This window comes from Coenobita brevimanus, chromosome 56 (assembly GCF_032717465.1).
Source record: "Coenobita brevimanus isolate Jiangsu-jjx chromosome 56, ASM3271746v2, whole genome shotgun sequence".
NCBI classification, from domain to species: domain Eukaryota; kingdom Metazoa; phylum Arthropoda; class Malacostraca; order Decapoda; family Coenobitidae; genus Coenobita; species Coenobita brevimanus.
In genome coordinates this window covers 20,774,994-20,801,393 of record NC_137009.1, presented here as the reverse complement: position 1 = coordinate 20,801,393, position 26,400 = coordinate 20,774,994, and the positions used below count along the sequence as shown (strand labels likewise).

The following is a 26,400-nucleotide window of genomic DNA, read 5'->3' as shown; positions in this document are numbered from 1 at the left end:
GAAAGGTAGATGAGAAGATCGCCTGTGGAGCGTCCCTGACAGAACCCAGACTGACGATCAGAAAGAAGGTTATGATGGGAAAGATGCTTTAAAATTTTTCTATTAAGAATAGACTCAAAAACTTTGTAGATACAGGATGTTAAAGCAATTGGACGATATTTAGAGGATTGGGAATGGTCATCCTTCTTTGGGACTGGCTGAATGAGAGCAAACTTCCAGCAAGAAGGAAAGGTACAAGTTGATAGACAAAGGCGAAAGAGTTTGCCTAGGCAGGGTGTAAGCACAGAAGCACAGTTCTTGAGAACAACAGGAGGGATTCCATCAGGCCTATATGCCTTATTAGTATTGAGGCCTGTGATGGCAGAAAATATATCAGCTGAAGATATTTTAATGTCAGCCATGAGGAAGTCAGAGGAGGGGGAAGTGATGGAGGAACAGCACCGGAATCATCTAAGGTAGAATTGGAGGAGAAAGTCTGAGCGAAGAGATCTGCTTTATCAGTAGAAGAAATAGCTACAGAGCCATCAGAGTAGACAACCTTATCACCTTAACCTGTCCTGTCACTATGGTACAGCATGTGGACCCTATAAAGAAACGTCGTCTGTGGCAGTTTGGAGCTGCATACTGGGAGGCCCTCAGGCAGTACTTCTTTTATTTTCACTGGAATGATTATTGCTTCCGTGGCCGGGAGCCATCTGGGTGTGCCTTGCGCATTAAAGAGCTTATTCTCACTGGCATCGAAGCATACATTCCTTTCTCATATCTTCTGACTAATGCAAGAAAGCCTTGATTTAATCACCCTTGTTCTAATGCTGTCCGCAACAAGGAGAGGGCCTATAAAAGGTACCGGAGCCACCCCACCCCTGAATCACATCTTTTATACGTTTCTGCCCGGAATTTTGTCAAGTCTGTTCTTTGCTCTGCTAAAGATAAATTCATCCGTACTAAATGCTCTCAACTCTCAAACTCGAATTCTTCCCGCTCCTTCTGGTACCTTGCCAAAAAACTTTCTAACAACTTTACCTCATCATCCTTCCCTCCTCTTTTCTACTCTGATGGCTCTGTAGCTATTTCTTCTACGGATAAAACAGATCTCTTCACTCAGAATTTCTCCTCCAATTCCACCTTAGATGATTCCGGTGTTGTTCCTCCATCACTTCCCCCCTCTGACTTCCTCATGGCTGACATTAAAATATCTTCAGCTGATGTATTTTCTGCCGTCACAGGCCTCAGTACTAATAAGGCATATGGGCCTGATGGAGTCCCTCCTGTTGTTCTCAAGAACTGTTCTTCTGTGCTTACACCCTGCATAGGCAAACTCTTTCGCCTTTGTCTATCAACTTGTACTTTTCCTTCTTGCTGGAAGATTGAGATTCAGTCAGTCCTAAAGAAGGGTGACCATTCCCAACCCTCAAACTATCGTGCAATTGCTTTAATATCCTGTATCTAAAAAGTTTTCGAGTCAGTTCTTAATAGAAAAACGTTAAAGCATCTTTCCCATCACAACCTTCTGTCTGATCGTCAGTACGGGTTCCGTCAGGGATGCTCCACTGAAGATCTTCTCACCTACCTTTCAGACTCCTGGTCATCCTCCTTTCGGGACTTTGGCGAAAGCTTTGCCATTGCACTTGACATCTCAAAGGCTTTCGATCGAGTCTGGCATAAATCTTTAATTTCCAAACTGCCCTCTTACGGTTTCTATCCTTCTATCTGTGCCTTCATCTCTAGCTTCCTTTCTGGTCGTTCTATAGCCGCTGTTGTAGACGGCCATCTTTCTTCTCCTAGATCTATCAACAGTGGTGTTCCTCAGGGCTCTGTCCTATCACCAACTCTCTTCCTTTTATTCATCAATGACATTCAAAGCTGTACATCTAACCCTACCCACTCATACGCTGATGACTCCACCCTTCACCTTTCCATTTGGTTTCTGCACCGTCCATCTCAACTGTTACTTCAAGAAGCAAGGGATGAGGCTATGGCACACCTAATGTCTGACTTGGCTCGTATCTCTGACTGGGGTAAAAATAATATGGTTGTTTTTAATACATCAAAGACTCAGTTTTTACACCTTTCTACCCGACAAAATCTTCGACAGGTATACCCACTAATGTTTAATAATATTCAGCTTAATCCTGCATCATCCATGAACATGCTTGGGGTTTCATTTACTCGGGACTTTTCTTGGAAAGATCATAATACAAGTCTTGTAAAATCTGCTTCCAAGAGATTAGGTGTGCTAAGGTGACTCTGTTCCTTCTTTACCCCTGCACAATTGTTGACTCTGTACAGAGGTTTTATCCACCCCTGTTTGGAGTACAACATTCGTGTATGGGGAGGCTCCCAACATACAGCTCTTCTCAATAGGGTGGAGTCAAAGGCTTTTCTTCTCATCAACTCTCCTCCTCTTACTGATTCCCTTCAACCTCTGCCTCTTCGTCGCACTGTTGCATCTTTATCTCTTTTCTATCCTCACTTTAATGGTCACTGCTCCTCTGAACTGTCTGCTTGCATTCCTCCACCTCTACGACGGGCGTGTAGCACCCATCTAGCAGCAAACTCTCATCCCTTTTCTGTCCAACTCTCTAATGCAAGAGTTAACCGTTACTCCCAGTCCTTCATTTATGCAACTGGTCAACTCTGGAACTATCTCCCTCTGTCTGTACTTCCTGCTTCCTATGATCTCCAGTGTTTCAAACACAGTGTGTCCAGGCATCTCGAAATGATCGGATCTTGAATTTGGCTCTCCCTTGTGTTTTGTTTTTCTCTTGAAAGGAACTAGTTTTTTATATATATTTTTTTTAATGTGAGGAAGAAGGAACCAAAGGCCATGGGCCCGCAATAACAGTTCCCTCCAAGAGAAAAAAACAAAATGCAATAGAAAGCCAAATTCAAGATCCGATCATTTCGAGACGCCTGGAAACACTGTGTTTGAAAGACTGGAGATCATAGGAAGCAGGAAGTACAGACAGAGGGAGACAGTTCTAGAATTGACCTGTTGCATAAATGAAGGACTGGGAGTAACGGTTAACTCTTGCATTAGAGAGCTGGACAGAAAAGGGATGAGAGTTTGCTGCTAGACGGGTGCTACGAGCCCGTCATAGAGGTTGAGGAATGCAAGCAGACAGTTCAGCAGAGCTGTGACCATTAAAGTAGCGATAGAAAAGAGATAAAGATGCAACAGTGCAGCGAAGAGACAGAGGTTGAAGGGAGTCAGTAAGAGGAGGAGAGTTAATGAGACGAAAAGCCTTTGACTCCACCCTATTGAGAAGAGCTGTATGTGGCGGGAGGGACGGATGAAACCCCTGTATAGAGTCAACAATTGAGCAGGGATAAAGAAAGAACGGAGTCGGCTTAGCACACCTAATCTCTTAGAAGCAGAATATACAAGAGATGTAATATGATCTTTCCAAGATAAATCCCGAGTAAATGAAACCTCAAGCATGTTCAAGGATTATGCAGGATTAAGCTGAATATTATTAAACATTAGTGGGTATACCTATGGAAGATTTTGTCGGGTTGATAGGTGTAAGAACTGAGTCTTAGATTCGTTAAAAACAGCCAGATCATTTTTACCCCAGTCAGAGATACGAGCCAAGTCAGACATTAGGTGTGCCATAGCCTCATGCCTTGTTTGTTGAAGTAACTGCTGAGATGGGTGTTGCAGGAACCAAATGGAAATGTGAAGGGTGGGGTCATCAGCATATGAGTGGATAGGGTTAGATGTACAGCTTAGAAGGTCACTGACGAATAAAAGGAAGAGAGTTGGTGATAGGACAGAGCCCTGAGGAACACCACTGTTGTAGATCAACAGTGGTGTTCCTCAGGAGAAGAAAGATGGCCGTCTACAACAGCGGCTATAGAACGAGCAGAAAGGAAGCTAGCGATGAAGGATAGAAACCGTAAGAGGGCAGTTTAGAAATTAAAGATTTATGCCAGACTCGATCAATACCCCTAGAGATGTCAAGTGCATTGTCAAAGCTTTCGCCAAAGTCCCGAAAAGAGGATGACCAGGAGTCTGAAAAGTAGATGAGAAGATCGCCAGTGGAGCGTCCCTGACGGAACCCGTACTGACGATCAGAAAGATGGTTGTGATAGGAAAGATGCCTTAAAATTTTCCTATTGAGAATTGACTCGAAAACTTTTGAAATACAGGACGTTAAAGCAATTGGACGATAGTTGGAGGGTTGGGAGTGGTCACCCTTCTTTGGGACTGGCTGAATGAGAGCAAACTTCCAACAAGAAGGAAAGGTACAAGTTGACAGACAAAGGCGAAAGAGATTGCCTAGGCAGGGTGTAAGCACAGAAGCACAGTTCTTGAGAACAACAGGAGGGACCCCATCAGGCCCATATGCCTTGTTAGTACTGAGGCCAGTGATGGCAGAAAATACATCAACTGAAGAAATTTTAATGTCAGCCATGAGGAAGTCAGAGGGAGGAAGTGATGGGAGGAACAGCACTGGAATCGTCTAAGGTGGAATTGGAGGAGAAAGTCTGTGCGAAGAGATCTGCTTTATCAGTAGAAGAAATAGCTACAGAACCATCAGAGTAGAAAGAGGAGGGAAGGATGATGTGGTAAAGTTGTTAGAAAGGTTTTTGGCAAGGTGCCAGAAGGAGCGGGAAGAATTCGAGTTGGAGAGTTGAGAGCATTTAGTACGGATGAAATTATTTTTAGCAGAGCGAAGAACAGACTTAGCACGATTCCGGGCAGAAATGTAAAGATGATGTGATTCAGGGGTGGGTTGGCTCAGGTACCTTTTGTAGGCCCTCTCCTTGTTCCCGACAGCACTAGAACAAGCGGCCTTTGGTTCCTTCTTCCTCGCAGGCTCACGGCCTTTGGTTCCTTCTTCCTCGTATTAAAAAAAAAAATCCGTTTCATCTTGAGTCGTACTTTGAGACATTCTCAATTTGGCACATTTAACATTTCTTGCAATGTCTCTGCAGCTTCTGAAATTTGGGCAATGTCATCTACAAATCGTAAGTGGTTTAGGTTTCCTCCATCTATGTTTAGTCCGCTGTTCTCCCAGTCTTGTTTTCTGAAAATAGTTTCTAGGCATGCTGTAAAATTTTTTGGTGAATTTGTTTCTCCCTAACGCACGCCATTCTTAGTCTTATTTTTTCCCGAAACTTTATGTAATTCTGCTGCAGCAGTTCCCTCTTTACATACGTTTTAGAGCCATTTTACAATGTTATTTTCTACTTGCTTCCACAATGAACAAAATATTGCTATGTGCTCCACAGAGTCGAAAGCCTTTTTCCAATCAACAAAACCTAAAGACAGTTGTTTATTATATTCTATAGGTTTCTCATTTATATGATTCACTGTGTGTAGATGATTAGTAGTCAAATACCCGCTTAGAAATCATTCCGGTTCACGAGGTTGGTTATGTTCCAGACCTGTTGATATTCTATTCGGAAGCACTTCAGTGAAGAGTCTGTACATAACTGGTAATATGTTAATGGGCCTGTAGTTACTAAGATCTTTTGAGTCGCGCTTCTTGTAAAGCAAATAAATCATTGCATTGCAGCATGTTTGGGGAATTTTCTTCTTTGTACACTGAGTAAATCAGTGAGCCTGGATGCCTTCTTTGGATCGAAACTGTACATTAAAAAGAAGAATATTGGTCACTGTTTACTCACTCGGCCTGAGGATAGCCATGGGAAGTGCGTGAGGGACTGTGCAAGAATAGATCCCAAAACACTCATGAAGGCTTGAGAGGGCAGGGGGTGAACTGCGGCAAGAGAGCCCTGGATTTCACAGATGAGGTGGTAGAGCAGAGCACCGACAGCGACAGACACCACCACCGACAGCCACACACTTACTGCCGGTACAAGAATGAAGTCAAGCTCTTTCTATCATTCATAACATGCATTTGACGAGATTATTCTTAACGAGGGATTATGTACCCCTTGAAGGCACGAAACATAACTGCTGATGTTTAACTCACTAACTATGCATTGCTACAAAGACATTCTCATTATTTTCACTAACTTTTGTACCGTCGATTTATTGTTAAACACACACACACACACACACACACACACACACACACACACACACACACACACACACACATAACACAATGTTGTGACGAGCAATGGATTTTATTGCCAGACGTTTTGACATTTCCTTAATGTCATCTTCGGTGGTCTAAAGTGGTACAATTATTAAGATTACTTACATGTAAATATCAAAGTGCTTTAAAGATACAACAGTGGTAAATAAGAGAATTATGCAATGTTCAAGGGGTAGGATGGTACAGTATTGTTAAGTTGGGGTTTATGCAATTTGATATACAAGGACTCTAAGATTCTTGCACTGTCTCTACAGCTGCTATCAAGTATTTCAAAATATTCATCTTTAACACGAGTATCAAACTCGTCCATGTATATAAAATTGCTTTAAGCCCAATTTAACAACACTATATCAACCTTCCTCTTAAACATTGCTTAATTCTCTTGTTTACCACTGTTGTATCTTTAAAACACTTTGATATTTACATGTCAGTAATCTTAATAATTTTATCATTTTAGATCACTAAAGTTGACATTCAGGAGATGTCAAAACGTCTGGTAATAAAATCCATTATGTTCGTCACGACATTGTGTTTACTCATCCTTCTGAAGTTAAGGTTCCCCCCAAACTAGCCAATATCAAGTGTTTCATATATATATATATATATATATATATATATATATATATATATATATATATATATATATATATATATATATATATATATATACTGCAGAGAGAGAGAGAGAGAGAGAGAGAGAGAGAGACAGACAGACAGACAGACAGACAGAAAGTGGGACACAGAGATAGAGCGACAGAGAGATAGATAGGTAGATAGATATATTAGTGTACTCCAATATATTCAACTTCAAATTTATTCAAACAGGCTCAGTTTTGTATTCTATCCCTAATATCTATAAAAACGAAGAAATATTTAATCTATAGAACGAAATTTAATGATCGTTAACAGTCTGACAATTTTGGTAGGGGGCCTATTTTCTACTCTCTACTCTACTTTATCAAAAACTTTTTCATTGGCTTTGGATTTCTCAGCCTGTGTTCCAAGACGACTTTTAGAAAGAACTGCTTTTGCTCCTCTCGCTGAGTGAGGGTTGCGTTAAAGTCTTGGATGAGTTTGACCCCTCTCTCTGCAACGTCTTTGACCACTGAGATCGACTGCAAGACTTCCTTTCCCTGTTTGTAGTCTGGATGACCTCACCAATCCGCTGGGTCTAACTGAAAAGTCACTTGGTATACGTTCCATCTTGAAGAAGGACAGGACCCCTATGGTGCAAAAATCAGCCAGCTGAGTCCCTTAGATCTTCACCATGTCCACTTCCACCCTTGTTTTAGGAGGATCCTCCTTTCCTTCGTTCGACTCCATAGCCACCACCATCTCCAGCTTCTCCTCCATTGACACCATAGGACTGAAGAGAGCAAGTGCAACCAGTTGGTCACTCAGGTACCAGAGGTGGCGCATCATAGCACCTGGTGCAGATTCTGTGACTCCTTTGTTGATGGCGTGGTACTTGCTGATGTCCTTCAGCAGTTCGAGGTCATTCACTGGGGCATTCAGCACTTCAGGAGTTCTGAACCAGTACTTCATGTACACCATCGAGGCGAACTATGAAATGTCTCTCAGTGCCCGATCCTCGTGATATGTCAGTCGGAACTGACCTCAAAAGAACCAGGTCTTCAGCATGTACAAAATCTTGGCCAACCAGCGAGCCATATGCATAAAGCCTGGAACTTTGAAATTCATGCCACTTGAAGGCTCACCGCAAAGGAAGATGAAAACTAGTTCCAGGAACTCCATGTAGTTATCCCTCATGTGTGATTCCTCCAAAGTGGACTGGATGAACTCCAGCACCATGGCGACAAGTTCCTGAAATCCATGAAGGATATTTCACATGAATGGGCCAGTGCTTCTGACTTGGAATGCATTGTAGTGAATGATGGCCCATTTTTCCATTAACTGCCTGAAGAGCCAACGAGTTCAGTATCAGGGCCACTGGAGGCACCAAACGTCTTCATGAAGACAACCCCGATTAGAATCTCAGACACATGCTGGAGACAACCGAAGTGCAAGAGGTCCCTGTCGAAAGTAGCCTCTATCCTAAGGCAAGCTTCAACCTCTCTTTCCAGTGTTGTTTGCGGTGGTGTCGAAGCTCATTCTCTCGATCCTTCCATCATGGGCCCAGTCCTTCAGCATCTTGATGACTGCGTTTGCTTATTCCCCAACCGGTACTGGCTGCAATCTTTGGAACTCCCAGCAGCTGAGAGGATTCTCCCAGGCGGGGAACTATCCTTCCCCAACACAAGGATTGCCAGCCTGTTCACTTTCTCATTTCCAGTCAGTGCAGGCAGTACGTTGTAATCCCAATGAATGACAAGCTGCACAAACCCTGGTGTTGTAGCTACTTGCTCCAAAATGAAAGTAGCTGTTTTGCTCCAGTGCTTCCTCCTAAACGACCTGAAAGAGTTGGAGGACAAAGCCAACTGGGACACATTGTGGCCGAGACTGGCAGCAGTTGCTGCGATGATGTACAACGCACTCTTGTCACTGGTGTTGGTTCGATCAAGGGTGGCTGCCAGGTCAGGAGTGACAATGTTCCTCTCTGCTTCTGTTGGTAGTTGGTTTCATAACCTGAAGGTCGAGATCTGGACATGCTCCCAGTGTCCTTGCCTTTGGTAGTAAGGCATCTCCTTTGTCAGTTGACGTTGTGGAATGTGAATCTTCCAGCTCAGGGATGGTTGCTCTCTCCTCCATTTGGCTCTGTTCCTCTAGCTCAAACTTTTTAGTGTGTGACCCCTGTTTGGAATATTTCAAGACTTCACGATCCACAGGGTAAAAAAAATCAAACAGAGAGTGACAGACAGACACACACACACACACACACACACACACACACACACACACACACACACACACACACACACACACGCACAGGATGGAATAAAAAGGAGGAAGGTAGTAAAAGCATGTCATGACAAGTATATAAACAAGATGATGAAGTTGATGTACTCAAATGTGGATGGAATGGTATCTAAATTACTAGAGATGAATGATTATGTCAGAGAAAATGAACCACAAATAATATGCCTAACTGAAACAAAATTAACACCAAGGATATCCAATGACATACTAAACTTAGAGGAATACAATATATGAAGAAGAGACAGAATATAAAAAAAAAGGAGGATGAATTATAATATTAACTAAGAAAAATCTAAAAGTCAATGAAATAAAACTAGATATACCATCACAAGTAGAACTGATTGCAGTAGAGATAAACACATCTGAAGGGAAAGTAATTGTAGCCAATTTGTACATGCCACCCAGATCAAACACATGGGAAAGAGACGAATATGAGGACATGGCAGAGAGTACAATTCAAAGTTTAAGATCATTACTACATAAAATGGAAGAGAAATCGGAAAGAATTATACTAACTGGAGATTTTAATACAAATATAAATTGGAATACTCTAATTATAATTAGCCAAGAAAGCTGTTGGGACCAAAAGCTTCTGGATCTCGTGCAAGAGTTTTTCCTAACGCAACCTGTGAGGGAAACCACCAGAAAAAGAGGACTCGATGTACCTTCAGTGCTAGATCGAATATTTACTAGGCAAGAAAATGATAGTGACAGTTTAATATATCACCCTCCACTCGGCAAAAGCGATCATGCAGTACTAAATTACAATTTCAGGATAGCTTATGACATAGTTAACAGCAATGAAAGTTACAAAAAGAGCCTAAACTATAAAAAGGGAAATTATCAAGACCTAAAGAAGTATTTCTTAGATGTTGATTGGGAAAATGAGCTTAGAGGACAAGATTTAAATGCCGTATATAAAAAATTCTGTGAATTTTATGAAATAGGAGTCCAGAAGTACATCCCACAGCACAAAGAAGCAGATAAGAAAATACAGAAATGGTTCAATACAGATTGTAAAAAATCAAAAGAAAGAAGAGATTTGTTGTGGAATAGATACAGAAGACACAATAGTGAAAGGGCGTATAATAATTACAAACAGGCAAGAAACGATTATACAAGAATATGGAGGGAAGCCCAAAAACAGTTTGAGGAGGATTTAATAAATAAAAGCAGTGATCAACCAAAGCTGTTTTACAGCTACATCAGAAGCAAAACCAAAGTAAAAGATATAATACAATCCATTACGGATGAGAGATTCACTTATACGCAAGAGAAAGATATTTGTGAAGCACTATATAAGAATTTCCAATTAGTTTTTACAGAAGAAAAAAAATTTTGAGAGGGACTATGTGGAACATGCATGTCCACACATACTACCAGATATACAAATAGCAGAAAGAGTAATACAGGAGGAGTAAAGTAAATTAGAAAGAGGAAAAGCAAGTGGTCCTGATGAAATTTCATGTTGGGTAATACGAGAATGTGCAAAGGAGTTAGGTAAACCATTATTTTTAATTTTCAAGAAATCCTTGAGTCAAGGTAAACTACCTGATATTTGGAAGAAAGCAAATATTGTCCCCTTATTCAAGAAAGGAAATAAACCAATCCACTCAACTACCGACGGGTATCACTGACCAGTGTTGTAAGCAAGGTATTAGAAAAGCTTATAAGAAAAGCTTGAGTAAATCATCTAGAAGAACACAGTACGATAACAGAAGGACAGTTTGGTTTCAGAAAAGGAAAATCATGTGTTACTTATCTGTTGAGCTACTATGACAGAGTAACAAACACAATACAGGAAAGAGAAGGATGGGTGGACAGTATCTATTTAGATTTCAAGAAAGCTTTTGACACAGTACCACACGAAAGACTTTTATGGAAACTGTACCGTCAAGGAGGAATTCGAGGCAAACTGTTTTGTTGGATGCAAGATTTTCTCATAAAAAGAGAAATGAGAACAGTACTAAGAGGAAACTACTCATCATGGAAAGAAGTGACTAGTGGAGTACCATACGGTTCAGTGCTGGCACCAATCATGTTTTTAGTGTATATAAATGATATAAACAGTAACCCTGGAAATGAGAGCTATCTGAATATGTTTGCAGATGATGCAAAAATACAAAGGAGAATTACTAACACAGACTCTTGTAAAGAGCTACAAGAAGAATTAAATAAACTTCATGAATGGAGTAATACATGGCAAATGGAATTCAATGTGGACAAGTGTCATGTAATCAAGTTTGGTAAAAGTGGAAAAAGACCTGATTGGGATTATAAGTTAGGAAATAAAACCCTATACACATCAGAAAGAGAGAAGGACCTAGGTGTGAGTATCAATAACAGACTATCTCCGGCAGACCATATCAGCGAAAAGGTACGGAACATGTATACACTGCTTGCAAATATGAGAATAGCATTCACATACATAAATGAAGACATGCTAAGAAGGATAATAACATCATCCATTAGACCAACCCTGGAATATGCATCAGTAGTCTGGAATCCTCATCTCAAAAAACACATAGACAAGACTGAAAAAGTTCAAAGGGCCGCTACAAGATGGATACCAGGCTTAAGGGACCTAAGCTACGACGGAAGACTAAAAAAACTAAATCTACCAACACTATAGGAGAGAAGGAAAAGAGGTGACATGATAATGCTATATGAGTGCATATCAGGGAAGGAGAAAATAGACATAAATGATTACTTAACATATGGAGAAGCATCAGCAAGAGGACACTGCAAAAAACTGCATAAGAAGAGAGGTGATAAAGACGTAAGGAAATTCAGTTTCCCAAACAGAGCAATTAATCAATGGAATGCACTACCGAATGAAATAGTGTGTGCCAAAACAATTCACAAATTTAAGGATATGTAAAATAAATATGGTTTAAGACACGGGACAGTACGAGCTTGACTCATTCCTGTAAAGATACAATTAGGTAAGAACAATTAGGTAAGAACAGCATAACCGCTATATAGTCTATCGTAGTTACTACGAATATGCTAATAGGGTAATAATGGTAATTACAATTTCAAATAAGTAAATCAAATACACTGAAAGCATTAGGCCTATTCTATGTCCCTGCGACCCATCAAAATTCCTCTCACAACCCAAAGGTGGGTCACGACCCATAGTTTGAAAATCACTGTTCTAGCTTCCTTGAGCTTCCTGTTGAGGTCTCTCCATCACCCATTCCTCTCGCCAAGCTAGGGCAAGGTCCACTGACCTTGTTGTGGTCTTCCAATCTGTTTCCTGGTCTTCTAGGAACAGGCGATCTTCTATCGTCATCAGAGACTCGGCCTTGTGGAGCTTGATATTGAAGAGCTTCTCTCTTTCTTCTCTCAGTGCTCCTTTGTTTTGTAATTTGTTTTCTGAACTTCATCCATTGCATTTCATTAGGTGTTCCCTCCTCATCAGAATCATTCCCAGGTAGTCAATGACAATTTTCTGCTTTGAGGATTCTGGGCTTTTTCCAGAACTCTGTTGCCTCTTGCACAGCAGTCCTGGAATTTTGCGCACCATCTTATTCACTATTTTGTGCAACTGGAAATACCTTGTCAGTTGAGGAGTAGACTGTAGCACCAGTCGAGCAGGGCAGTACCCCCAAGGGGGATGGAAAGCTGATGACAGAGCGAGCTGGAGCTCCTGTTTCATCAGCCCTCGGGACTACTTCCTGACCATCCCCCATTGCTGAACTTTTTCAGTGTTTCAGTAACACAGAGAGTAGGCCAGCATGCTATACAATACATGTTTCTCTAACTGTCAGCACCAAACTACATGCACAATACATACTACACTTCCTTTTCAAAATTCAAAAAGAAAAATGACTGTTGTAAATCAAGCCTCGGAGTCCCGGGGGGGGGGGGAGAGGGGACCATAAATTCTCCCACCATCAGCCCCTTTCCCGGTGACGACTCAGAGAGATGCCTGGAACCACTGTCTGACTCACTTCTTCTTCAGTTCTGCAATATTCGCAGCCTTTCCTCTAACTTTCTATCTGTCAAACACCACCTCTTCCACTAAACCTCACCTTCTCATTTTAACAGAAACTCAGTTGTCTGAGGCAACTGACAGCAAACCCTCTTCTGTTTCCTCCTACTTTCTCTATACTGTACTCATTTCAAAGCCAAAGGTGGATGTTGTGTATATGTACACAATGATTTTATCTTGCTCTCATGTTCCTGAACTTGATTCTTCTGAATTCTCTACTCTCTGGCTTCGGCTTTCTTGTCATTAACTAAATATATCTGTGCTGTTTACTTATCCCCTAATTCTACTATCAAAAATTCTTCGAGTATCTTGCTTCTATGATGAAACACATTCTATCCATTTCTCCTTTCTCTGAAATCTCCATTCTAAGAGATTTCAATGCTCACCACCACCTTTGGATCTCCTCTCTTTTCACTGATCCACCTGGTGAACAAGCCTACATCTTTTCTATCCTTAATGACGTAGAGCAGCTTGTACAGCACGCTACCCGTATCCCTGACCGCCTTGGAGAGAGCTCCAACATACTTGACCTCTTCCTTACAACAAATCCTTTTGCTTACACTGTTAATCTTTCCACTCCGTTGGGCTCCTCCGATCACAACCTTATTACCTTAACCTGTCCTATTGCTCCGGTACGGCCTGTGGACCCTCCAAAGAAACGTCGTCTGTGGAACTTTGGAGTTGCAGATTAGGAGGCCCTCAGACAGTACTTCTTTGATGGCCGGGAGCCAACTGGGTGTGCCTTGCTATTCTCTCAGGTATGGAACCATACATTCCTTTCTCATATCTTCTGACTAATGCAAGGAAGCCTTCATTTAATCGCACTTGATCTAATGGTGTCCAGAACAAGGAGAGGGCCTATAAAAGGTACTGGAGCCATCCCACCCCTGAATAACATCTTGTTTATGTTTCTGCCCCGGAATCATGCTATGTCTGTTCTTCGCACTTTATCCATGCTAAGTGCTCTGAACTCTCAAACTCAAATTCTTCTCACTCCTTCTGGCACCTTGCCAAAAACTTTTCTAACAACATTACCTCATCATCCTTCCTTCCTCTTTTCTATTCTGATGGCTCTGTAGCTATTTCTTCTACTGATAAAGCAAATCTCTTCACTCGGACTTTCTCCTCCAATTCCACCTTAGACAGTTCCAGTATAGTTCCTCCATCACTTCCCCCCTGAGAGTTCCTCATGGGTGACATTAAAATTTCTTCAGCTGATGTATTTTCTACTATCACTGGCCTCAATACTAACAAGGCATATGAGGCTGATGGAGTCCCTCCTGCTGTCCTCAAGAACTGTGCTTCAGTGCTTACACCCTGCCTCGGTAAACTCTTTCACCTTTGTCTGTCAACTTGTTCCTTTCCTTCTTGCTGGAAGTTTGCTCTTAATTAGCCTGTCCCAAAGAAGGGTGACCGTTCCCAACCCTCTAATTATCGTCCAATTGCCTCAACATCCTGTGCCTCAAAAGTTTTCGAGTCAATTCTTAACAAAAAATTTTAAAGCATCTTTCCTATCACAACCTTCTTTCTGATCGTCAGTCTGGGTTCTGTCAGGGATGCTCCACTGGCGATCTCCTCATCTACCTTTCAGACTCCTGGTCATCCTCCTTTCGGGACTTCGGCAAAAGCTTTGCCATTGCACTTGACATCTCAAAGGCTTTCGATCGAGTCTGGCATAAATCTTTAATTTCCAAACTGCCCTCTTACGATTTCTATCCTTCTATCTGTGCCTTCGTCTATAGCTTCCTTTCTGGTCATTCTATAGCTGCTGTTGTAGACGGCCTTCGCTATTCTCCTAGATCTATCAACAGTGGTGTTCCTCAGGGCTCTGACCTACCACCGACTCTCTTCCTTTTATTCATCAATGATCTTCGAAGCTGTACATCTAACCCTATCCACTCGTATGCTGATGATTCCACCCTTCACCTTCCCATTCGGTTCCTGCAACATCCATCTCAGCAGTTACTTCAACACACAACGGATGGGGCTATGGCACATCTAATGTCTGACTTGGCTCGTATCTCTGACTGGGGTAAAAATAATCTTGTTTTTAATGCATCAAAAACTCAGTTTTTATACCTATCGACCCGACACAATCTTCCACAGGTTTAATAATATCCATCTCAATCCTGCATCATCCTTGAACATGCTTGGGATTTCATTCACTCGGGACTTATCTTGGAAAAATCATATTGCATCTCTTGTAAAATCTGCTTCCAAAAGATTAAGTGTGCTAAGCCGACTCCATACCTTCTTTATCCCTGCACAGTTGTTGACTTTATGCATGGGTTTCATTCGCCCCTGTTTAGAGTACAACTCTCATGTGTGGGGAGGCTCCCCCCAAACAGCTCCTCTCAATAGGGTGGAGTCTAAGGCTTTTCGTTTCATCATCTCTCCTGCTCTTACTGGTTCCCTTCAACCTCTGTATCTTCGCCGCACTGTTGCATCTTTATCGCTTTTCTGTCGCTAGTTCAATGGTTACTGCTCCTGTTAACTGTCTGCTTGCATTCCTCCACCTCTACGACGGGTCTCATCCCTTTTCTATCCAGCTCTCTAATGCAAGAGTTAACCTATACTCCCAGTCATTCATTTATGCAACAGGTCAAATCTGGAGCTGTCTCCCTCTGTCTGTATTTCCTATTTCTTATGATCTCCAGTCTCTCAAACGCAGTGTGTCCAGGTATCTCGAAATGAACGGATCTTAAATTTGGCTCTCTTTTGTATTGTTTTTTTTTTTTCTTGGAAGGAACGGTTTGCGGGCTCCTGGCCTTTGGTTCCTTCTTTCTTGCATTAAAAAAAATACTGGAGTGTTGGAAGGCAAGCCCTGGTGCTGGTCATCCTCAGCGGTTGAACCAAGTAAATGTCCACCATGGACCAGGTACCTTTCTTCTTCATGACCTGGTTTATCCTCACCCATCATGTCTATTCCAGCACCACCGCAAGGATTATTTCCTCCTATAGTTATGATGTCCTGAGGAAACAAAAGAATTGGATTAGATATAGGTCGCATGGGCTTTCGAAAACAAACTGGTTTGGGGGAGTTGCTGTGTATAACAATTTTTTCCCATCCCACAACTAAGCTGCACTTGTCAGGGAGCAGAAGTGAACCAGATGTAGCCTACTTCCTACGTGTTGTGGGGCCAAAAATAACGAGTATGCTCAGTCTGAGTTTTATCAGGATGTTGTCACACACGAGCACAGGAACAAGGACTTCGTACTGGATAAACACAATCTAGCCCTTGTGTGACCCCTAAACACCCTCCAAACACAATGAAACTTCCACATGAGCTGTAGTTTGATACATAGAATTATATACTGAGTCTTCATTAGAAATTCATCCTACACGACTCTGAGCACCCTCCCCCCAATATATATATATATATATATATATATATATATATATATATATATATATATATATATATATATATATATATATATATATATATATATATATAAATTGTTGAATGGGTGCTTTGTGAAAGGTATGGTGCCAGTTGACTTGGCAAGTGCTTGTGTGGTCCCGTTGTATAAAGGTAAGGGTGATAAGTATGAATGTACTAGCTTTAGGGTTATAAGGCTGTTGAATGTTGTAGGTAAGGTGTATTGTAGTGTGTTAAGAGAGTTAGAGAGTGCACAGAGGGAATGATTGGTGATGAGCAGTGTGCTTTTAGGAGAGGGAGGGGATGCGTGGATCAGGTGTTTGCTGTGAGACAAGTGTGTGAAAACTATTTAGCGAAAGGCAAGGATGTGTTTTGGGCATTCGTGGATTTAGAGAAAGAGTATGTTAGAATTAATAGGGAGGCTTTGTGGACTGTTTTAAGATTGTATGGACTTGATGGTAGGTTACTAAAAGGGGTGAAAAGTTTTTATGTAAATAGTAGAGCGTGTGTAAGAGTGGGTAATACTGTGAGTGATTGCTTTCCCGTGAGAGTGGGGCTGCGGCAGGGTTGTGTGATGTTGCCTTGGTTGTTTAATATTTATATGGATGGTGTTGCACAGGAGGTGAATGCAAGAATGTTAGGTGGAGGTCTGAGTCTGGTGAATGTTGATGATAGAGAGTGGAATCTGAAGCAGCTGCTTTTTGCAGATGATACGCACTGGTGGCTGATTCAGAGGAGACATTGAGACAGTTGGTAGAGGAGTTTGGAAGGGTGTGTCAAAGGAGAAAATTGAACGTGAATGAGAAGAGTAAAGTGATGAAATGTACGAGGTTGGTAGGAGGATGAGTATAGTTTTGAATGGTGAGTTGCTTGAGGAGGTAGAGTGTTTTAAATATTTAGGGTCGCATTTGCTGTGGATGGAAGAATAGATGCAGATGTGAAGTTTAGAATGAATGAAGTAGGAAAGTGCTGGGTGAAATGAAAAAAGTGCTTAGATGTCGTTCGCTTAGAATGGATGTAAAGAGAAGGCTGTATGAGGGTGTTGTGGTACCGACTGCGTTATATGGGGCTGAAACATGGATTATGGGTTTAGCAGAGAGGAAAAGTTTGAATGTAATGGAGATGAGGTGTCTGAGGAGTATGTGTGGAGTGACGCGTATGGATCGAGTGAGAAATGATGAAGTGCGAAGGAGAATTGGAGTTGTTCGGGAGATGGCTGATCGAGTTGAGCAGAGGGTGCTGCGATGGTTTTGGCATATGGAGAGAATGGATAATGAGCGATTGGTGAAAAAGATAACTACAGTAGATCTGATGTGAGAGGTGTAAGGCTGAGAGGGAGACCATGAATAGGATGGATGGACAGTGTGAAGAGAGCGTTGAATGCGAAAGGGATGTCTGTTTAGCAAGGAAGAGTGGCTGTGCATTGACAGAAATTAATGGAGAGAAATTGTTTATTAGTAAATGATGCCGCAGCCCTGAGGGGATATTCCCCCTCATTTGATCTGATCAGGTCAGGCGCGTGTAAGGGGATCGGTCTATTATGATATGGCAGGGGTAAACCAGCTCTGATCAGGTCAGGCGCGGGTAAGGGGATCGGTCTATTATGATATGGCAGGGGTAAACCAGCTCTGCTGTTGGGCCCTCCTGTGGATGTCGCTGATTGCATTGCACAGTTGACCCTCGTGCGGTGTGGTGCAGCGAGGATCTGTCCCTTCTCCCCTTTGGGGCTTAGATGAGAATGAATGTATATGACAGTGTTTCGTCATGTCTCTGCTACCTCCATTTCCTTGGGGGAATCAGCCTAGGTATATATATATATATATATATATATATATATATATATATATATATATATATATCTATATATATATATATATATATATATATATATATATATATCCATCATCCAATCCTACATTGCCCCATGAGGAGCGTAGGAGCCCGGGGCTAGGCAGTTGGTCCCGACATTTAAGATGAGTGACCAGCCTCACTCATCCCTGAGTGACAATACATGAGCAATCAACCCCAACCATCCCTTGGATATAAACCTTTACCGGCTCAATCCGATTGGAGCGCCTTAATTACCCACTAAACCACCAAGTGCCAAAATTTGGTTATATGGTTACCACCCAGCATAGTAAATGGTTTCCTGGTGTACGGGAAACCATTTGTCTTGTCACTCAGTGTAGAGTCACCCACAGGCAGAAGGAAGATGAAAGAATGAAGGAAAGACAGAAGAGGGAGTGTAAAGTCACCCGTAAGCAGAGAGACAAGGTAAGACTGAAGGAAAGTAAGACAGAAGAGGATGCAGAATAACCACAGGAGAAATGAAAGGAGCGACAGTGAGTACTTTCATATATAACATCCTCAGACAGAGTGAGATAGAAATGTAAAGGGTAGAAGTCTTTTATGCACACCTGCAGTAGGGAGTGGCACACAGAACAAAGGATGACCTGAATTTTTACCTGCGGCATAACTTATGGTCACCTGCAGCACGAAGTGGCACACAACAAAGGATGACCTTAGGGATGCACGTGACAAAGGAGGGGGGAGTAGGAGGGGAGGAAATGGGAGGGGGAATGGAATGGAATGGAATATGAAGTTTAGGCCAAAGGTCAAGCACTGGGACCTGAGAGGTCATTCAGCGCTTTGATGAGTGAGACATGAAAGATGATAGTTTAAAAGAATGAGTATAAAAACAGAGAAAACTACTACACAATAATCTATCTATCTATTGCCAGACGCCTCAATCCCGTTTGAGGTGGCCACAAACAAATCGCCTCCAAGTCGCCCTGTCCCCCGCCATTTCACTGCCCTGCTCCCAACTCATACCCCCCTCTCTCATATACCTCTCCACCCCATCCCTCCATCTCATCCTCGGCCTCCCCCTCCCTCTTCCCCCCTCCACCTCACTCACATACACTCTCTTCGTCAGTCTTTCACCCTCCATCCTCTCCACATGGCCAAACCACCTCAGTGTGCTCCTCATAATGCTTCCTATCACATCCACATCAACACCACAACGCTCATTTATATCCTCATTCGTCAGCCTGTCTCTCCATGCGACTCCACAGGCTCCTCTTAAATAACTCATTTCCACTGCTCTCACTCTTGACTTGTGTCCTTCCAACAACGTTCAAGCTTCACTTCCGTACGTTAGAGTTGGTATCACAATACTGTCATGTAGTAACTTTTTCACTTCCATGCTCACTTCCCTGTTTCTTATCACTGCTTTCAAAGAACCAGCAACCTTTCTTCCCTGCTGTACCCTTTCAAGCACTTCACCCTCCAAACCTCCATCCTTACTCATCACACTACCCAAGTACTTAAACGTACTCACATTTTCCAATTCCTCACCATCCAACCTTACTGTACATTCACTGACTTCACCTCTCTCAAAAACCATCACTTTACTCTTCCCTACATTCAACTTTAGATTCCGTTTCTTACACACTCTCCCAAACTCATCCACCAAGCCTTGCAGCTCCCCTTCGTCTTCACTCAACAACACAGTATCATCTGCAAACAACAGTACAGGGAGTTTCCAAACACTATCCTCTCTCACCAGGGCCACTCCAACATCCACTACCCTACCTTGTACCTCTTTTATTACCCCATTCATATACAGATTCAACAACCATGGAGACATGACACATACCTGTTTCAACCCAACTTTCAAAGAGAAAAATTCACTTAGTTCACCATCCACACGCACTGCAGCCTTCACACCATCGTACATACTCTTCACATCATTCAACAACTTCCCATCTACTCCATATATTCTTAACACTTTCCACAATCCTTGTCTATCCACCCTGTCATATGCTTTCTCCAAATCCATGAAAGCTGCATACAACTTCTTTCCCTTCTCTAGAAACTTTTCCACTAAAGATCTAAGAATGAATATCTGATCTACACAACCTCTTCCTTCCTAAAGCCTCCCTGTTCTTCTCCAACTAATTTCTTTGTTCTTTCTCTAACTCTGTCAATAAGTATCCTACCATACACTTTTTCTATTATACTAACAAGACAAATGCCCCTATGATTACCACACACTTCTTTTTCCCCTTTTCCTTTGTACAAGGGAATGATTATACCTAACTTCCAATCCTCCGGGACTCTACCTTCCTCCCAGGCCAATCTGCACATCTTCCACATCCATTCTACTACTAGCTCTCCCCCATGCTTCAGCATTTCACCACACACTCCATCAATTCCTGGGGCTTTCCCCGATTTAACTTTCTTCATTGCTTCCACAACTTCAATCCTACTGATTTCTTCCTGTCTTCTCACCTCCCTCCTTCTCCCAGCCATTCCCCAGTCATTTTTATCTTTCACTCCCCTGCTAACTTCACTTCCACCCTGTCTTACTCTTTTCACCTCTTTCCAGAACATTTTCTTACAGACCCTCCACTTTACACTCAAATTCCTTCCAAATTCCTCATCCACTCTCTTCTTACTCTCTCTCTTACTAATCTTTTCACCTCTCTCTTTCTTGCTACATATAACTCTCTCTTCCACCTCTCAACTTCTTCCATGCCCCTATTTCTCATCCATTCATTGTATGCTTTCTTCTTTTGTGCCACAGCCTGTCTCACCTCTTCAGTCCACCACGCTGGTCCTTGCACCCCCCTCCATCTTCTCTTCCTTCCACACACAAAATCACATGCTGCACATAATTCTTCTGTAAATATCCTACACACACACTCCACGTCTCTCATCTGCTCCAATTCATATTTGCCCAATCGTTCCTCCACTTCTCTCTTATACTCTGTCTTTTTCTCATCCTCTTGTAACCTTTCCACTCTCCTTGCAACTACTCCTTCCTCTCGTCTTTCCCTTCTTCTATTCCTCCATCTTACTTGAATCCTAATTCTGGCCACCACCAAGTAGTGGTCAGAAAGTCCACTCCCCCAACCTCTATAAGCTCTTGCATCCATTACACATCTTCGCATCCTTTCATCCACACACACATAATCAATCATTGCCTTCCTTTCATTCAGTTCACCACCCACCCTTCTCATCACTCGCCATGTATACCTGTGGATCATTTTATGCCTGAAGAGGGTATTGGCTATCACCAACCCCCTTCCAGCACAAATGTCCACTAACGCACTCACCAACTATTCCATCCACCTTCACATTCCCAACTTTACCATTCATATCACAGATCAAAAACACTCTCATTCCTTCCAAACTTTTCCATGCACACTTCTACATTTGTCCAGAACTCTTCTCTCACTCTTCTAGCACAGTCTTGCGTTGGCGCATACAAACACACAATCGGCCACATTTGTATTCCAACTTTCAACTTTACCCACACAATCCTTGACCCAACTGATCCATACTGTCGTACGCTCTTCTTCCATCTTTTACTCACAACTATAGATACTCCTTCCTTTGCCCTCTCATTCTCACCTACTCCTGCACATCATGCAACTAAAAATCGTAGGTAAAATGAAGACAGATGTAGACAGCGAGCCCTAAAACATAACTATGACAACATAAATCACAGCTTGCAGTATAGCCCTGTCTCCTTTAAAAACGCCATAAGGCTAGAAACATTTGCCCTATTACCTAAAACAACTGGTAGGGATCCCCTATTTGTTAAAAATTTCGCACGAGAACAGGCATAGGTCAGACAGTCCAATAAAAAATGCCTGCAAGTTATTGTGACATGACAGATGTCACACTGGGGTGGGACCCCTCGGTCCAAAAGGAACCCATGAGTCAAATGCATATGGCCAATTCGCAGCCTAGTCAACCTTGTCTCAAAACTCCGACAAGCCTGAAAAGAGAATGACCAGACATAGACCGAAGGCCGGATCTCTTTATACTTTGAGTTATTGGCCAGGGAGGGGGAAGCCCATCTCGCCTGCCACTTAGACCAAACGAAGTTTTGGATAACTGTCTTCAAATCTGAATAGGGAACCTTATTATACCCAACAGAAGGAAGAGAACATGCCGATTTTGCCTCTTTATCAGCAAACTCGTTCCAATAGAGATTAACATGTGACGGTATCCAGCAGAACGAAACAAATTTATACTTTGTAGCCAGGTGCCAAAGCCAAGACTAAATCTTCCTTATTATAGGGTGGAATGTATTACTCTTCTTAATGGCGGTCAAGCTTCCATAGGAGTCTGAATATATTGTAAACGTCTTTCCCGGCATTGAGTAAGCCTCTTCAAGAGCCTTCTCAATAGCAGTTAGTTCAGCAGTGAGAACAGACGCATTGTTTGAAAGCCGTCCAAGACGTGCACCCCCTTTATGGACAACAGCACAGCCTACACCAAGGGGTGACTTTGAGCCATCAGTATACAACTTTACTGAGTCCCTGTGGAGGAGGTCATGGCGCAAAAACTTCGATTTAGTTTCTGCATCCGAAGAAGTTTTCCTACATATGGTTTTGGGACACACATTAGGTTCTGGAATGAGCCAAGGAGGGAGATTGCTGTAGCTTACTGGTTCAATCTTTTGCTCCCTCAGCGATGCGTCACCCACAGGTAGCATGCAAATCTGGAATGGTATATATAGAGGCTCTCGGACCACGGAACTTAGATGAGTCACACTACAACAGAACATCAACACAAGGATTGGTGTAACGATTGCTCTTAATTCGCACAATGTAGCGAAGCCCTAACTCATGCCTGCGTAAGTCCAGAGGAAGCTGGTCTGCATCTACATATAAACTCTCCACAGGGGAAGTGCAGAAGGCACCCGAGCACAGTCGTAGTCCCAAATTGTGGAGCACATCAAGGTCATGAAGTTTAGTCTTTCATGCAGAGGAATAAATTTGGCAAGCATAGTCAATCTGTGATCGGCACAATGAGTTATAGAGCCTGAGAAGGGAGTTCCTATCAGCACTCCAATCAAAACCAGAGACCACCCTAAGGATATTCAACGATTTCTTGACTTTAAGCTTCAGGTAATCAATGTGCTGTGACCAAGAGAGACGTGAGTCAAAGATCATGCCCAGAAACTTAAAATCTTTCTCAAAAGGGATGATGTCATTGTTTAACTTTAAGTGTGGGACAACTTCCTGGCGTAAGCTTCTAGTGAAGCGGACTGCAACAGTCTTGGAAGGTGAAAAACAGAAACCATTATCATCAGCCCAACAATAAATAGTATATATGGACTTTTGCAGGTGATGACTAATTTCGACTGCGTCGTAGCCATACACACAAATTGCCAAATCATCAGCACACAGGGAGCCCAACATGGGGCGGGAAATCTGATCAAGTACACCATTGAAAGCTACAGCGAAACAGGTGACACTAAGAATGATGCCTTGAGGAACACCCTCCTCTTGCCTATAAGGCAGTGGTTCCCAACCTGTGGTACGCGTACCACTAGTGGTACACAAGGGCCTTCCAGGTGGTACGCGAGCACTTTCTGGGTCATGTGCGATTTTTAGTTGTCGGCACTTGGCAACTATTATAACGTCACGTAATGGTCCACTGGCGTCTGGCACTGGCAGTTATCCCGCTGCCTCCATACTGTGAACGTGTATGCGTCTTATCACTTAGTAAAGTAAGTAACCAAGAAGCCTTCGTCTGTATTTCCCTTCATTTGTTGTTATATTGTATCTTTATTTATTTTTTCTATTTCTATATTTATTTATTTCTTGATTAATTATTTTTCATATTTTTTTTTCTTTTCCACAGGATTTGGTAACATGCTGAAGCGAAAGTATGACCCAACATACATAAAGTATGGTTTCATAGCAATAGAACGTGGAGGAGAATCTCTTCCACAGTGTGTGGTCAGCATGAAGACTCTTTCCAATGAGTCCATGAAATCCAGCCTGCTCAGACGTCATCTTGAGACGAACCACGCGGACAAGAAGGACCGAGATCAGACCTACTTCCAGCGACTTGGCGAGAACGTGAAGCGGCAGCACCTGGACAAGACTAGCCAGACGTACCAGAAAGGGGCAGGGATTGTCAAAGCATCCTATGAAGTCGCTCTTCTGGTTGCCAAAAACATGAAGGCGCATACCATTGCAGAGTCTCTTGTCACGACAGCGGCAAAGATCTTGGTCAAACACGTGATTGGAGAGGAGGCGGTGGCGAAGTTGGAGAGTGTTTCCCTCTCGAACAACACTGTACAGCGCCGTATCGAGGAAATGTCAAGCGGCATCGCTGACCAAGTGATTGCGGGAGTGAGAGCCTCAAAGTTTGGGTTTGCTATTTAACTCGATGAATCGACAGACGTCGCCAACTGCTTTCAACTACTTGTCTACGTTCGCTTCACACAGAATAATACTGTGAAGACTGAGCTACTGCTGAGCCAAGAACTGTCCAGTACAACAAAACGAAAGGATATTTTCAACATTTTGGACAATTTCTTCAAGCAGAATGAACTGGATTGGGGAAAGTTAGTCGGATGCATGACAGATGGGGCTCCGTCTATGCTCGGTCGAAAGTCAGGGTTTCAGGCCCATGTGAAAGCTGTGTCACCAAACGCCACCACTGTCCATTGTTGCATACACAGATTCGCCCTTTGCGCTAAGGTGCTCCCTCTGAAGTTATCATGCTTGAACCGAGTTACCAAAATCGTGAATTTCGTCAAAACATCCGCCCTGAATACTTGGCTGTTCAAACTGCTCTGTGAAGATTTCGGCTCCGACCACATCTGTCTCCTCTACCACACTGAGGTTCGCTGGCTTTCCCGGGGGAATACAACGAGACGTCTCTTTGAACTGAGGGATGAACTCGTATTCTTCATGGAGTAAAAACACGATTTTCAAAAAGATCTGGAGGACGAGGAGTTTATCTCAAGGTTGGCCTACCTTTCAGACATTTTTGGGGCCCTCAACCACTTAAACCTGTCATTCCAGGGGCCCAACTGCTCTGTCTCAGATTTCATCTTGAAGGTAGGAGCATTTGTTCGGAAGTTGGACCTCTGGATCAAGAACGTGGAAAGGAAACGCTACGGAATGTTCGAACTCCTGTCTACCCTTGAGAGCGAGCCCAATGATCAATTTTCCCAAGAAATCGTCCATCACCTCTCACTGCTCAAGACTGAGTTAATGTATTACTTCCTGGACATGACATGTTGTGCCTACATCGCCCATCCGTTCTCCGTTGATCCAGCCGATCTGCCTGTCGGGACCGGGGAACAAGAGGAGCTCATAGATATCCAGGCTGATGAGACAGCAAAGATGAAGCACAAGGAATGCTCTCCTATGAACTTCTGGGTAAGCATGGCCTCCTCGTACCCCACACTAGCTGGTCACGCAGTTCCCCAGCTACTGATTTTCCACTCTACGTGGGAGTGCGAGCAGGGGTTCTCAGCCATGATGACCATTAAATCAAAGAGCCGGAACCATCTTGCTGCACCCGGGCATGATTTCCTATGTGCTGTGAGCAAAGTTATGCCCCGCATCGACCAGATGGTGGAGAAGAAACAGATGCAGCCCTCGCATTAAATTGTGTACTTTGTTTATAGTTTATTTGTATGTTCTACTTGTGAATAAATTGATATCTTATCGATTTGAGTTTTTCTGGAACCAGGTGGTACGAGGCGACTGTGTGGGACCTCCAGGTGGTACTCAATCAGAAAAAGGTTGGGAACCACTGCTATAAGGGCTGGATACAACATTTCCAAAACGAACCTTAATGTAACGTTCCTACAAGAAGGTGCGGATAAAACGAAACATATTTCCATCTATGCCATATCGAGATAGCTGAAGAAGAATACTAGTGTGCCTGGTTGTGTCATTCGCCTTTTCGAGGTCAAAGAACACCCCAATAGTCTGACAATGGTTGGAAAAACTTTGCTGGATTTTATTTGAGAGGATCAGGAGGGGGTCTAATGTCGAACGGTTCTTCCGAAACCCAAACTGGTAAGGAGAGAGCAGCTTTTCGGATTCTAAGTACCACACTAACCTTGCATTAACTAGCTTTTCCATCATCTTACAAACCCAGCTGGTCAATGTGATAGGCCTATAGGTGGTAGCCAAAAGAGGATTTTTGTTTGGCTTGCTGATGGGAATAATGAGGGAAACTCTCCAACTGGCAGGAAAAATGCCCGTTTCCCAAATTTTGTTAATGATCTTTAGGAGGA

At 42.7% G+C, this 26,400-nt stretch overlaps 1 protein-coding gene across 1 annotated transcript; it reads left to right on the top strand.

Annotated features, from left to right (window-relative positions):
* Window positions 1–8,444: 8,444 nt before the first annotated feature.
* On the top strand, window positions 8,445–25,762 carry LOC145401658 (uncharacterized). The gene is made up of 3 exons (XM_080273847.1): window positions 8,445–8,643; window positions 23,997–24,481; window positions 25,172–25,762. Exons 1-3 carry the CDS (start codon window positions 8,445–8,447, stop codon window positions 25,760–25,762), a joined length of 1,275 nt encoding a protein of 424 aa, XP_080129973.1.
* The last annotated feature ends 638 nt before the right edge of the window (window positions 25,763–26,400 follow it).